Source organism: Erpetoichthys calabaricus, chromosome 5, assembly GCF_900747795.2.
Source record: "Erpetoichthys calabaricus chromosome 5, fErpCal1.3, whole genome shotgun sequence".
NCBI classification, from domain to species: domain Eukaryota; kingdom Metazoa; phylum Chordata; class Cladistia; order Polypteriformes; family Polypteridae; genus Erpetoichthys; species Erpetoichthys calabaricus.
The window spans coordinates 171,977,515-171,991,802 of NC_041398.2; the positions used below are offsets into that span (position 1 = coordinate 171,977,515).

The window sequence follows — 14,288 nt, forward strand, 5'->3', positions numbered from 1 at the left end:
TGAAATGTATACATACAAAAAATCTGAGCATTATTTTCAGATGTTTAATACGGTGTATAGGAGTTTTACTATCACTGCTAGGTGGTGAATATGAGTAAAATTCTTCGTGTACCTCATTCGTGCACATTATTTACAAACTATGCCTTAGCAGTTGAAGGAATAATCAAAAATGCATGTAGTTTTATTTAAAATTAATCTGTACTAAGGTATAATCAATAATGTAAATTCAGGAGGAAACTCAATGTGTGGACTAAAAAATTGATGACTGGATTAGTGTAGGTTAGAGAGATTTAATTCTGTATTGTGTGTGCCCATTTTTTTCAGCCTGCAGTCAACATCATACGGTAATAAAAATTTGTGCTTATTGTCATTTTAATTTACAACAAAATAAAAATATTAATTGAAAAACTATTAAATAGGTTTAGAACACACCCAAATCTATATTGCATTATATTAGTGCTCGAAAAGGAAGGTGAATAGCAAGCCAATAGCAATAGCTACACAGTATAAGTCCTCCATCACTGAAGTAAATTATTTATATTAAATAACTTGACATGGAAGCAGCATAGGTATATGCACTTTTTTGGGGTTTTGCATATTATTAAATAGAAAATTACAAAGTAAACACAAGAGTGATTCTTCAGATACTTATTATTGTAAATGTTTTATTACTATACCAGTAAAACCTTGCTGTTACGCATTTTGTTTTCCTGTTTTTCAGTCAGTGTCCATCCTCCTGAAATTAGTGTTTCGACTACTAGATTAATTGTTGTAAAAAGTGAAAAATTTGAACTCAAATGTAATTTTAAAAACTTGAATTTCAAAGTGGATGGAGAATGGATAATCCCAAAAAATGTTAAGGTGAGTTTTTATTTTTAATCGTTTGTGTGTGCTGTACAAGTTATGCTATGTTAACTATTGTACTGTTCAGAGTCTGGCTTTTAGAGAAGCTTTAAAATCTTACAGAATACACCAAGGATTATCCAGGCAGAAAGTAAAGGTGGAATAGCTGGATGATTATACATTTTCCCGAAGTTTACAGTTTTTAAAATGGGTAAATGTTACTTTTATGAGAATCTATACTAATAAAAGCAAAGCCCTCACTGACTCAGTCATCACTAATTCTCCAACTTCCCATGTAGGTAGAAGGCTGAAATTTGGCAGGCTCATTCCTTACTGCTTACTTACAAAAGTTAAGCAGGTTTCATTTCGAAATTCTACGCATAACGGTCATAACGGTCTACAACGTCCGCCATGTTAAACTTCCTTATTTATGGCCCCATCTTCATGAAATTTGGTAGGCGGCTTCCCTGTGCTAACCGAAACTGATGTACGTACTTATTTCGGTGGTATGACGCCACTGTCGGCCTCCATATTGAACTTTCCAACAGTCTTTGTTAGTTATGGGCCCATCTTCAAGAAATTTGGGTACGCGGGTTCCCAACGCTAACTGAATCCTACTTACGTACATATATGCGTCCATAGCCTGCAGCTCAGTCTCTCCATCCCCACCCCTCCCACGTAGTTGGCTGCCTACCTATATAAGGCCGTCCGGCGCTCTGATCTCTTCATTCCCTTCCTTGCTTCACCACGATATTCACGTCTCCCTGCTGATAACTGCAGCCTTTTTATTTAATCCATGGCTTCTCCGCTGTTTTATTGTTCGGTTTATTGTGTATAGGTATTTTAGACTTAGTTTACATTGTTCAGGTACCCATTTCCTTTATCGTTCCAACCGTACCCCCATTAACATGTCTATCGAGGTGATCACCATCGATCAAAGAACTGTCACTTACCGAGTGGTTTCCATGCCCGGAGATGGCGACTGCCTTTTCCTTTCTCTGTGTTACATATTGCATGGCCATATCAGGCTCACTCTTGATATCCGGAGGAACATTGTGTCTTATGTATTGAATGACTGGGACAGGTTCAAGGTGTGGACTGATGACGGTACAGGAGCTAATTATACTACACAGGAGCACTATAAGAGTGAAATGCTTAAGCCCTTCACCTATGGTTCCGCATGTGAGTTGATGGCTGCCGCTGAAGTGTTCGGTTGTCACTTTCAAGTGTACCGAAATGGCCAAATATTTTACACCTTTGGACAACCGCCAATGCCTCTTAAGCATCTTAGATTCACAGGTGACGATTTGAGTAGTGGACACTTTGATGTTTATGAATGTTTAAACTCTCAAAAGCTGGATGTGAAGTTATTGATGAAACCCATTTCAATTCAAACGCCTCCAATTTCCAGTAAGGCTCTGCTTCACAATGACAATTAATAAGTCTCAGGGACAGACCCTACAAAAGGTTGGCATTGATTTGAGGCAAGATTGCTTTTCACATGGCCAACTATACGTTGCGTGCTCAAGAGTAAGCTCAGCGCACAACTTGGTCATATTACAACTGGAGGGCCGAACTGACAAAGTGGTATACAAAGAGATCCTTAACAAATAATTATTGGTATATTTTCCTTCAGTTTAAAAAGGCTTTTCTTCTTAATAAAAAGTTTAAAGCAGTACTTCGTCGCTGTGAAGCGTGGGTATATTGTTAGTACAAGATAAATGAAAAGGATCTTTATAAGTTAAAACTTTCCTTTAATGTCATACCTTAATAGATTTCAATATGAACACTTAACAACTTTATTAGGAGCAATAACCAGTTGACTTCTCAAAGGGTGAGGATTTAAAGTGATAAAGTGAAGGATAGGAAGTCTGTCCTTAATTATTTAATTTACACTTTTCACTGTCAGTATTTGGCAAACATGCTTTTGAAGAACAGGGATAGAAAAATGTTAGGCTGTTCATCCTCCATTTTTTCTACAAAGTGAGATGATAAAAAATTTAAAGTACAATGGGGTAAAGCTTGCTGTTCCCTTTTTAAGAAAGTGTTTTTTTGAAATGATGGAGATCTTTTTGATCAACTTGTAGAAACTGGGAATCCCATAAGGAATACATAAATAAAGTATAACTTTGCACCTTGTGAAATGCAGTCCAAAAACTATTACAATATAGATCTATGTGTTATAGAAAAATTAGCTCACAGGATGTCTATTAAATCTTTGTGGTGAAGAAAAATCAGCTAAAGAAAAAGACTCTGAAATGAATGTGATCAATTGTAAACTTTATTTGCAAGAAACATTATTTATAGAAATTTAACTTGATGGTACATACATACACAGTCACACACACACACATACAGTGCATCCAGAAAGTATTCACAGCGCATCACGTTTTCCACATTTTGTTATTTTACAGCCTTATTCCAAAATGGATTAAATTCATTTTTTTCCTCAGAATTCTACACACAACACCCCAAAATGACAACGTGAAAAAAGTTTACTTGAGGTTTTTGCAAATTTATTAAAAATAAAAAAACTGAGAAATCACATGTACATAAGTATTCACAGCCTTTGCTCAATACTTTGTCGATGCACCTTTGGCAGCAATTACAACCTTAAGTCTTTTTGAATATGATGCCACAAGCTTGGCACACCTATCCTTGGCCAGTTTCACCCATTCCTCTTTGCAGCACCTCTCAAGCTCCATCAGGTTAGATGGGAAGCGTTGGTGCACAGCCATTTTAATATCTCTCCAGAGATGTTCAATCGGATTCAAGTCTGGGCTCTGGCTGGGCCACTCAAGGACATTCACAGAGTTGTCCTGAAGCCACTCCTTTGATATCTTGGCTGTGTGCTGAGGGTCGTTGTCCTGCTGAAAGATGAACCGTTGCCCCAGTCTGAGGTCAAGAGCGCTGTGGAGCAGGTTTTCATCCAGGATGTCTCTATGCATTGCTGCAGTCATCTTTCCCTTTATCCTGACTAGTCTCCCAGTTCCTGCCGCTGAAAAACATCCCCACAGCATGATGCTGCCACCACCATGCTTCACTGTAGGGATGGTATTGGCCTGGTGATGAGTGGTGCCTGGTTTCCTCCAAACGTGACGCCTGGCATTCACACCAAAGAGTTCAATCTTTGTCTCATCAGACCAGAGAATTTTCTTTCTCATGGTCTGAGAGTCCTTCAGGTGCCTTTTGGCAAACTCCAGGCGGGTTGCCATGTGCCTTTTACTAAGGAGTGGCTTCCATCTGGCCACTCTACCATACAGGCCTGATTGGTGGATTGCTGCAGAGATGGTTGTCCTTCTGGAAGGTTCTCCTCTCTCCACAGAGGACCTCTGGAGCTCTGACAGAGTGACCATCGGGTTCTTGGTCACCTCCCTGACTAAGGCCCTACTCCCCCGATCGCTCAGTTTAGATGGCCGTCCAGCTCTAGGAAGAGTCCTGGTGGTTTCGAACTTCTTCCACTTACGGATGATGGAGGCCACTGTGCTCATTGGGACCTTCAAAGCAGCAGAAATTTTTCTGTAACCTTCCCCAGGTTTGTGCCTTGAGACAATCCTGTCTTAGAGGTGTACAGACAGTTCCTTTGACTTCATGCTTGGTTTGTGCTCTGACGTGAACTGTGGGACCTTACTGACTAAGGCCCTTCTCCCCCGATCGCTCAGTTTAGATGGCCAGCCAGCTCTAGGAAGTGTCCTGGTGGTTTCGAACTTCTTCCACTTAAGGATGATGGAGGCCACTGTGCTCATTGGGACCTTCAAAGCAGCAGAAATTTTTCTGTAACCTTCCCCAGGTTTGTGCCTTGAGACAATCCTGTCTCAGAGGTCTACAGACAATTCCTTTGACTTCATGCTTGGTTTGTGCTCTGACATGAACTGTCAATTGTGGGACCTTATATAGACCGGTGTGTGCCTTTCCAAATCATGTCCAATCAACTGAATTTACCACAGGTGGACTCCAATTAAGCTGTAGAAACATCTCAAGGATGATCAGGGGAAGCAGGATGCACCTGAGTTCAATTTTGAGCTTAATGGCAAAGACTGTGAATACTTATGTACCCTGTACATGTGCTTTCACAATTTTTTTATTTTTAATATATTTGCAAAAACCTCAAGTAAACTTTTTTCACGTTGTCATTATGGGGTGTTGTGTGTAGAATTCTGAGGAAACAAATGAATTTAATCCATTTTGGAATAAGGCTGTAACATAACAAAATGTGGAAAAAGTGATGCGCTGTGAATACTTTCCAGATGCACTGTATATATGATATTTAATTAATGTAAATATTGCACAAATGTGATATATGATCTCACCATAACTTTCCAAAGAGTATATACTGTAGCTCTCATTTTAACATTTATGCCATTAGCAAAATCTATATGGCTGTACTTATGGTCCTTATTTTTAGGGAATATTGTTGGTTGATATAGATTAGGCTGGAAAAAGTGTCAAAAATGTTTTATTTTGAGATTTTATTATTTTTGTGCTCTTTTAGGATTCTATTCAGATGCGCCGCACAGGATACGTTGGAAATTACTTTGAGGGTGAGCTAACATTAGTTATTGAGTCTGCAAAAGTCACTGATTCTGGAGTTTATACTTGTGAAGCCAAGAATACTTTTGGATCATCATCAGCTATTGTATTAGTGGATGTATTAGGTAAGTTTATTTGTAAAATGTTTTGTTTCACATTAGCTTTTCATTTCTGTATTATTTTTAATAAGCAAATTATTCAATTAAATTAACTAAATGCAATCTCAGTTTTATGCAGTATGTATCATGTAAATATATTATTGTTGAAGAAATCTTAGCACACCCTGAATAAAGGATACTTAAAACTGAATGGGATGGTAGATATTTGTATTAATTGCATTTATCTTTTCTTTTTGTAAAAAGAAGTAATATTTGGGAAGGCATAGTATATATTCTCTGTGTAGCAAAACTGTACATTTTTCACAAAGAGTTACAGAATGTTATAAAATTATATATGAGAATGTATAATATTTATTGAAAAGAATGATGCAAATGGTTAGTGCCTTTTTTATTTGGCAATTCCTAAAGATAACATGAAATGGAATATACTTCCATTTAAATGTAAAGTTAAACATTGAAAATGCTCTGCCACTCAGAACAGGAAGGATATTTAGTAGTTATTTAATATTCATCGGAGCTTGGAACTTGCAGCTGTATAGACATTCAAGCAAGTATAGAATATAGTAATACAAGTCCGTGGTTAATACATTTGTTATGTGTACCTGTTACGTATTTATTATTTTTATGTTAACTAGTTAACAGTGCAGTATTTTAAAGGGCTTTCATCCCCAAAGGGTAATTTAGGTAATTTGTACTGACAACCAATTGAACAAGCCACATGTTCATCACAGGGCACAATCACGGTCCCTTGTATTGGGCCAGTTTAAAGTCAGCAGTTAACCTAGCATGCATATCTTTTTAGCCATGGGAAGAAACCTTTACTACTCAAAGTATATGCAGAACCAAGTGTAAATCCAACACATGTGATGACTGAGCCAATTCACAAAGTTACATCTTTCCATCATCCATATACAAATTTTTTAATACTCTTACCTTATATACATTCTGTACTTGACTGAATGAAATATATATATATTTATATTTTTTTTTTTTATTACTAGAGGCAGGATTTATTAATATATCCACTCCTGAAGGTCAAGTTTTACAAAAAAAAGAAGGGGAAAGCTTAAATTTATCAGTGCAATTTGAAGCTTATCCAAGACCTGATACAATGATATGGATGTTCATGAATGAAATAATACAGCACACAGCAGACCGCGTCATCATTTTGGAAGAAACTGCTTACAGGTACATTTATAATATTTAATTTGTGAATAATTTCATTATATACTGTCATACAGTAGCAGAATACTCCAGTACATATGAAAATAACGGGGCGGCACGGTGGCGCAGTGGTAGCGCTGCTGCTTCGCAGTTAGGAGACCCGGGTTCGCTTCCCAGGTCCTCCCTGCATGGAGTTTGCATGTTTTCCCCGTGTCTGCATGGGTTTCCTCCGGGCGCTCCGGTTTCCTCCCACAGTCCAAAGACATGCAGGTTAGGTGGATTGGCGATTCTAAATTGGCCTTGGTGTGTGGGTGTGTTTGTGTGTGTCCTGCGGTGGGTTGGCACCCTGCCCGAGAGTGGTGCCTGCCTTGTGCCCTGTGTTGGCTGGGATTGGCTCCAGCAGACCCCCGTGACCCTGTGTTCGGATTCAGCGGGTTGGACAATAGATGGATGGATGGATATGAAAATAACAGGCTTTGTTCCAGTTTGCCTTGACCTTTCTCTTGATGTAGTGCTTCTGAGGAATTGTCTTCTCAGGAACCCTGCATAGTTGCAGGGCTTACATCCCACTATAGCTTTTAGCTGCACACACTTGCATGTAATGTAGTTGTCCCATTCTCAGAGCTCTTCTAAGCCTTTCTTGTGTCCTGGGCCAACCTAGCACCTCTTCTGCCATGCTGTTTAACCTAGTGATGTGCACTGTATATTCACTAATCTTAAGTGTTCTTTAAAACAGATTCACTATCTACCTTAATCTTGTTCGCCTCAAGAAATCAGAAGGAGGAATATATACATTTCTGGCATCTAATTCAGACATGTCATCAAATGTAACATTTGTTGTACATGTAATAAGTAAGTTGTTTTTTTTTCATCATGTAATAAAAAGGGTAATGAAATGTATCATTGCTTATAATAATCTTTCATTTGAATAATTAGGCAAGCCAGAAGTAATCTCACTAGATGAGATAAACCCCAGCCAAGTTCACTGCATTGCAGCTGGTTATCCACCTCCAGAAATATCGTGGTATTATTGTTTGGGACACCAAAAGAGGTAAATTCCACTGATTTATAGTGAATCATGTTCTTAGAGAGCACTGTATGTACAGTAAAACCCAGATCCTGTCTGTGTGTTTAAAACTCTGCAAATCCATTAATCACCCTTAGACAGAATAAATAGAATAAAAGTTCATATCAGTTGAATTGATAAGTTTATTTTATTTTTTTTATTTCCTGGATTAATTTCTTGCACAAATAACACAATCAAGAAATCAAACAATTCTTACAAATAATTAACTTTCATAAAAATTAAGAAATGCAATAAAAAATTTAATTTCTTGATGTAATGATTACTTGAGTTTATAATTTTAACAAGGCTAATTAAAAATAAATTAATTTTTCTAGTGAAAGACTAAAGATTTGGAATTTTAGTTTCTGCTACTTTGAAATTTATTTAGGATGAAAACTAGCATAAATGTGTTTCATTTCTTGAAATGGTAGTATATGTAAATAGTAGTTGTAGTAGTAGCAATGGCAGTAGTCTTATCACCTTTTTTCATGTCTAAGCAACATTTTAGAAAATATTTCAGTTTTCATCTATTTGAAATCTTCTGTCACCACATTGGAGTTTGTCAATTCCTGTCTTTAACATAAAATCTTGAAAGAATCTAGTAAAGTGAATAGTAGGTTCTCATTTTTAAATTTATTTATTTCTTTCATCCCCTGGAAAAGTTCAACTCCAGCATTCATTGAATTCTGACTAACATTTGCAGCACTCTGTATAGTTGTAGTTGTGCAGTCATAAAAAATGACGAATAGAGCAATGGAGTTAAGCAAATGACTACAGGTACTCGTTTTCCTTCTGTGTGCAAAAAGCAGAATCTGAATTGAGATGCCCAAGTTAGTTGACGGGCAGCAGAAATATTGACCGTGCACAGCAAACCCTGTTATGTACAGAAAGATTTATGTATGTATTCAATACTATATGTTCTTATTTGAAACAACTGCACAGCACCATATCCCTATATAAAACCTGACTAAAATTCAAAAGTGCTCATATATTCAGTTAATACTGTGACAGGAGTTTCATCTTATTCTCACATTTTCATCATCTTGATCACTGATCAGGATGGGAGAAGACTGCAAATACTGTATTGATTTATGCTTTAAATCCTAAAACCCTGTCTTCTGCACATTTGGCACCAAACACACCTCATTCAAATGGGATATTACTACAAAAATGATCACTGCAAAATTTTGTTTCTGCTGGTAGCATATGTAACCATACTTACCAATTCAGTAGTAGAAGTATTGCATAGATAAATACCTTTTAATATTTTTAAGTATTAGAGTATGAGGGTGAGTTCTGTTAACTTCACTGAGCTTAAGAGTAAGGGTATACTTTGTTGATTCTGTTTTTTTAAGTTGAAGTCTCCACAGACCACATGTCAGACTGACTGCTGCTTAATCAGTTCAGGATTACTAAAGCAGGTGTTGGGGTTTTGAGAATTTGTAGCAGACTCCCACTTGAAAACCTTTCAGATCTACATTACTAATCCACAGTTTTAATTTATGCACGGAGGCACCGACACGCATGCGCAGTGCGCCGCGGCGCCCCAGAGTCAAACGCAGCGGCTTCCCAGAAGTCAGTAGGTGGCGCCCAAACACCACAACCCACAGTCAAATGCAGCGGCCTCCCAGAGTCAGTAGTATGTATGTGCCAGCAGTCTGTGTGGCATGTTTGGGATACAAACAATAAACGGAGGCACCTACCACGCGCTTGACAAACACCACAAGTGAAGAGGTCACGGCTCCAAAACGAGGTGCAGCGTGCATGCCGAAACCGCTTTAGTTCAAACCAGAGTCAGTAGGTGGCGCCCAAACAACATGGATAAAAACAATGAACGAAGGCGCCCACACAAAGAAACCGCTTTAGTTCAAATGGGATTATTGAATTAAATGGATACTTTACCATTCCTACGACCTGTGAACTATACCTGAGGTAAAGCGTGCACGCCAGGTTGTACAGCCGCCCGGATGCGACCGGCCACACCACCGCATATATGACGACACAGCCATAAAAAAACAAAAACGAGACTGCATGAAGAAAAGCAATAACAGAAGCGCGTTGAAATGAACTGTCCCAGGACTCACCCACCCTCCATGATATTTCATCATGCACCGGCTTCTCCCCTGGGAATGGCCCATACTGCTTTCGCGTGTGTTGACAAATATTGCATCGGATTGGAACAGTGCACCCTGAGCCAAATCACCACCGCAAATGTGCCCAAATGTACGTGTTACATCTAGATGACGCAGTATATCAACCACAGAGCTAATAATGAGAAACTTAGCTGAAGTCATAAACAATCACCCATTAGCAGACTCTATAAAAATGCTACATGAGGTTGAAAGAGGAGCCAATACAAAAGCAGAGGCGGACGGTGTGGCACCAACTACAATTGCCTTAGTGCTAATAAAGGACAAAGAACAGGATCCGAGACGATACAATGTTCCCATCGTTAATGAAGTGGCAATTGTGTTTCAAAGTGATGACGGTGAGCCTCCGTTTCACCGCGATATTGTCATGCATTTACGTCCTTATGGAAACAAGGCGCCTACAACGCGCTTCTGAAACACCACAACCACATGAGTCACAGCTCCAAAAAGAAACCGCTAAATATGTTTATTTAATTAAATGACATTTCCCAGGACGCACCCACCCTCCATGAGGTGATTGCCATTCTTAGATTTGCGATTCTTTCGAGAATTGCGGGCTTGCTGGTTGCCCCCCATAAAAGAAAGTATTCATGCTTTTACCATGAAAGATTATCTGTCAGTCATGAGGTTGCTTTAATTATGATAGCCTATAAGCAATAAATATATTGTTTAAAGTAAAATAAAAATTTTAGCTGATGTGAACATAGTCTGGTGTAAAGATTTGTTATTTTTTACATTAATGTTCATCTACATTATACAGAGAGGTCATGATCTGCAGTATATACTTAATGGTAATAATGTCTTAGTTGAATTATTTTATGACAAGATATGGTTTGTTTGTGCAAAGTGCACCCTAAAATGAGTGGGCCCAGGATTTGAAACCAGTTTTCCTGATCTTAAAGATAGTAGTTCAAAAAAAGCTGTGCCATCTGTATACAACTCTGGTCCTATACAAATAGTGTAGAAAATATTCCCTACTTTACTATCCGAAGTCACTTTTCTGTTTTAAAATAACGTGTCATGCTTGAGATAGTTTTTGGCTGTCTTAATTAGTCCTTACTAGCTTTTAATCATCTTCTTAAAAGGTATTATAGAAACATGTTGTAAGCTAGAATAATCATCAAACATGCCAGAAACTGTATTTCAAAGCTTAGGCCATGGGATAAAAGGTGGCAGAGTCAACAAAACTAGTCCTACTAAGCAAACAAACATTATTTCATATCCTTGTGTGAAAGGGATCTAGCCAAAGGGAATAAAATTTGCATATTTTTATACTATTATGCAAATGTTTAAAAATGAAAAATGTAAGCCTTAGTCTGTTGTTAAAATAGTATATGCAAGAATGAGACTATATACTTAATAACAAGGTGCAATTTGCAGCTTTAAAACTGTTAAAGAAATTAATTGTGTGCTTGTAGAAAATTGTTAATATTTGTTTGGATATTTCACCAGCCTTGTGTTGAAGAGTTAACATGAAAAGTATACAGCAGATGTAGTTCAATTTTCTGTTACAAGCAGACTTTTCCCAGCAAAGTAAAGAATAATACTTGCTTTTCGTATGCAAAGGAATCCAGGAAAATATGTTACATAGACAAGGAAAGAGTAGATCCAAGTAATTGTAACTTGTTCTTTATGTACATACTGTACATCTGTTCCTCGATTTAATGAAGATTTGGTTATTTATGAGTAAAAATGTCTGTGAAGCAGATTGTTTTTGTGTGTTAAATATGGCAAAAAAGTGCACATGTGGAATAAAAAATGATGATTATCATATAAGCAGCTTTATAAAAATGATAAAAAATTGATTAGTGTCTTATGATCTCACATGGACTACAGAAACTTAAGAAGTTTTGTTTAACCAACACATGCAGAAGGCTGAAGCAGTGTCTGACATTTTAAATACCAAATCTTCCTTCAATGTGCTCTTTAGCACAGCGATATTGCTATAGCTTTACGAAGTAGATGACATGTTGAATGTTCTTGAAAAAGTACAAGAAAATACAACTGATTCATGACTGAAAAATTAAAAAAGCTTTGTTAATATAACTGTATGATGATAATTTAATGCAAGGATAAATTCAAATGAACATCAGGTCTCAAAATGAGTCGAAAAAATTTAATTTCCATGTTCATATGATCAGTAAAATTATTTTCCTTAACATAAGTTAATAGAAAAGTTAATCATTAACATCTCACCACTACTTCCCTAATTTGTGAGGAAAATTGTTTTTAGAATAGTAATCTTCCTATGATAATTTTAGTAAATGTGCACTTTAAACTTAGAAATAGGATAGAAATTCTTGTTTGTTGCCAGACATAATTGAATAGGACCCATATGTTAGTTCACAGTCAGTTTTGAATAATCATGCTTTTCAAGTACTTATTTCATGTACTTTTTACTTTGACTATCATATCATGCTTTTCAAGTACTTATTTCATGTAACTTTTTACTTTGACTGTCATAGATTTTTGAAGAACACACATCTCCCACTCCAGTTTGTTTCTTAAAATGCAAACAAATCTTGAGTATCTACATTAAATGTTTATGTATTTTGTCAAAAATGCAGTGATCCTTATTACTACACAGCTACCCGTTTTGCACTTGCTGTTTCTTTTATATTTCTCTAGTTTAAAACATGTGCAGTAGTGAACATTACCAGCTATGGATATGGAATTATCATTCATGTTGTGAATAACCCTATTTTTAATACATTTGTATAAGGAAAGGGCTTGCACCTCCCAAACACAGTATGTCCTTTAAGCAGGATCTGGGGTATGTGTTTATTAGATTCTCAAAAGCACAGTTTTAAAGTAAGGAACACTTTCAATTATATAGAATTTTGCCTAAATGTTTTGGAATAAAAAAACAATTTCCAGACAGAGTTGTTGTAAATTTTACATTTCTTTTAGACTGAAAGCTTTCTAAAATTAAACAAGTTGAATAAATCTATATATATATATATATATACCGACTTGTTTTCCTTGATGATGGAATATGAGATTGGCAATTTAGTTTTTCGTCCTTTATTTATGATATCAGTGTTTCTTTAACCTCTGCATGCCAGCATACTATCCAGGCTTGTTCCCTGCCTGGACTATGATCCTGCTTGAATAAAATCTGGTTCTTCAAAATCCTGTATTAAAAAAAAAAAAAAAAACAGGTTCTGGATAAAGTTTGCCATACTAATTAAAATAATGTACAATAACATACTGCTTTGTAAACTATTATTTATCAATCTTAATGGTAATAAAAATTACAAGAATCTGATTATCTGATTAATTTACACCATATTTTAAAGAATATATTGCTGTGTTTCTTGTGAAGATTCTAAATTTATAAAGTTAATATTTTCCACATGTGCAGCTTACAGCAAAATTCTTACATGCATGTATTAATCAACATGTAGCATGCAACATGTAGCATGAGCAAAACTACCGTACTTCAAATCAGCTGTTTTCCTTGCCAGAAAACTCTCAGAACACATTTGTCATTAACTGACCGGTAGAATAAGGAAATTTATATTCTTCATAACAGGATTATGTGTTGTTCTTATGGTCGTACTGAAGATTTATTAATCAACCTCTTCCATTTTTCATTGTAATTGTTAACTCATTCATTTTTAGAATCCCCTTAGTTTAATGAAGACTCAGAGCTGAAGCATATCCCAACAGCATTATTCGCAAGACTGGAAGCAGCTTTGGATGGAATGCCTTTTCATAGTAGAATGTGCTATGAATATACCCCCAGTCATTCATACAAGACAACTTTAAAACTGGCAACCTAATATGCATGATACTGGAATATTATAATAATAATAATAATACATTTTATTTGTATATAGAAGGAAACGAGGGTACTTGGAGAAAATCCACATGACATGAGAAATATTTGCAAACTCCACATCCGCAGTGCCTGAACTGGGATTTGAACTCTGGTTGCTGCATCTGTGAAACAACTGCACAAACTAGTGCACCAATGTGTTTCTGGTCTTTTGCTAATATAGTTTTATATTATTTCATATGTGAACTTTTGTTAAAAAAAGATGTCATTTGCTGTATCTAATGTTAACAATGCCTCTTGTACTTTCTTTTAGTCAGTGTTCTGATCTTCCTAATGCTACGAAAGAGGAAAGAGCAATTATTAACTACATTTCAAAGAAACTGGACTTCAGTAGAACTGAAATTCAAAGTATAATGAATGTTTCAAAGATGTACACCAACATTACACTAGAATGCTTAGCTCACAATGATATTGGTCAAGATCATAGATTATTCAGAATTGGAGTTAAAGGTATAAATATATATTTATTTTTTGCATGTGTTTTGTTTTTTCCTTCACTTGCATATTTTTGACAACAGCAACATTAAAATGCAGAGGTTTTTCTATGTTTATATGAAATATTATGAAAATAAATT

General features: G+C 36.3%; 1 protein-coding gene across 1 annotated transcript in view; it reads left to right on the forward strand.

The window, feature by feature from the left end:
- kita (KIT proto-oncogene, receptor tyrosine kinase a) overlaps positions 1–14,288 on the forward strand; it is a 75,594-nt gene that overhangs the window by 30,883 nt on the left and 30,423 nt on the right. Inside the window, exons 4-9 of the mRNA XM_028802231.2 lie at positions 722–861; positions 5,336–5,498; positions 6,494–6,680; positions 7,393–7,508; positions 7,593–7,707; positions 13,967–14,163. Coding sequence (XP_028658064.1) covers positions 722–861; positions 5,336–5,498; positions 6,494–6,680; positions 7,393–7,508; positions 7,593–7,707; positions 13,967–14,163 — 918 coding nt within the window. The remainder of the gene's footprint in view (positions 1–721; positions 862–5,335; positions 5,499–6,493; positions 6,681–7,392; positions 7,509–7,592; positions 7,708–13,966; positions 14,164–14,288) is intronic.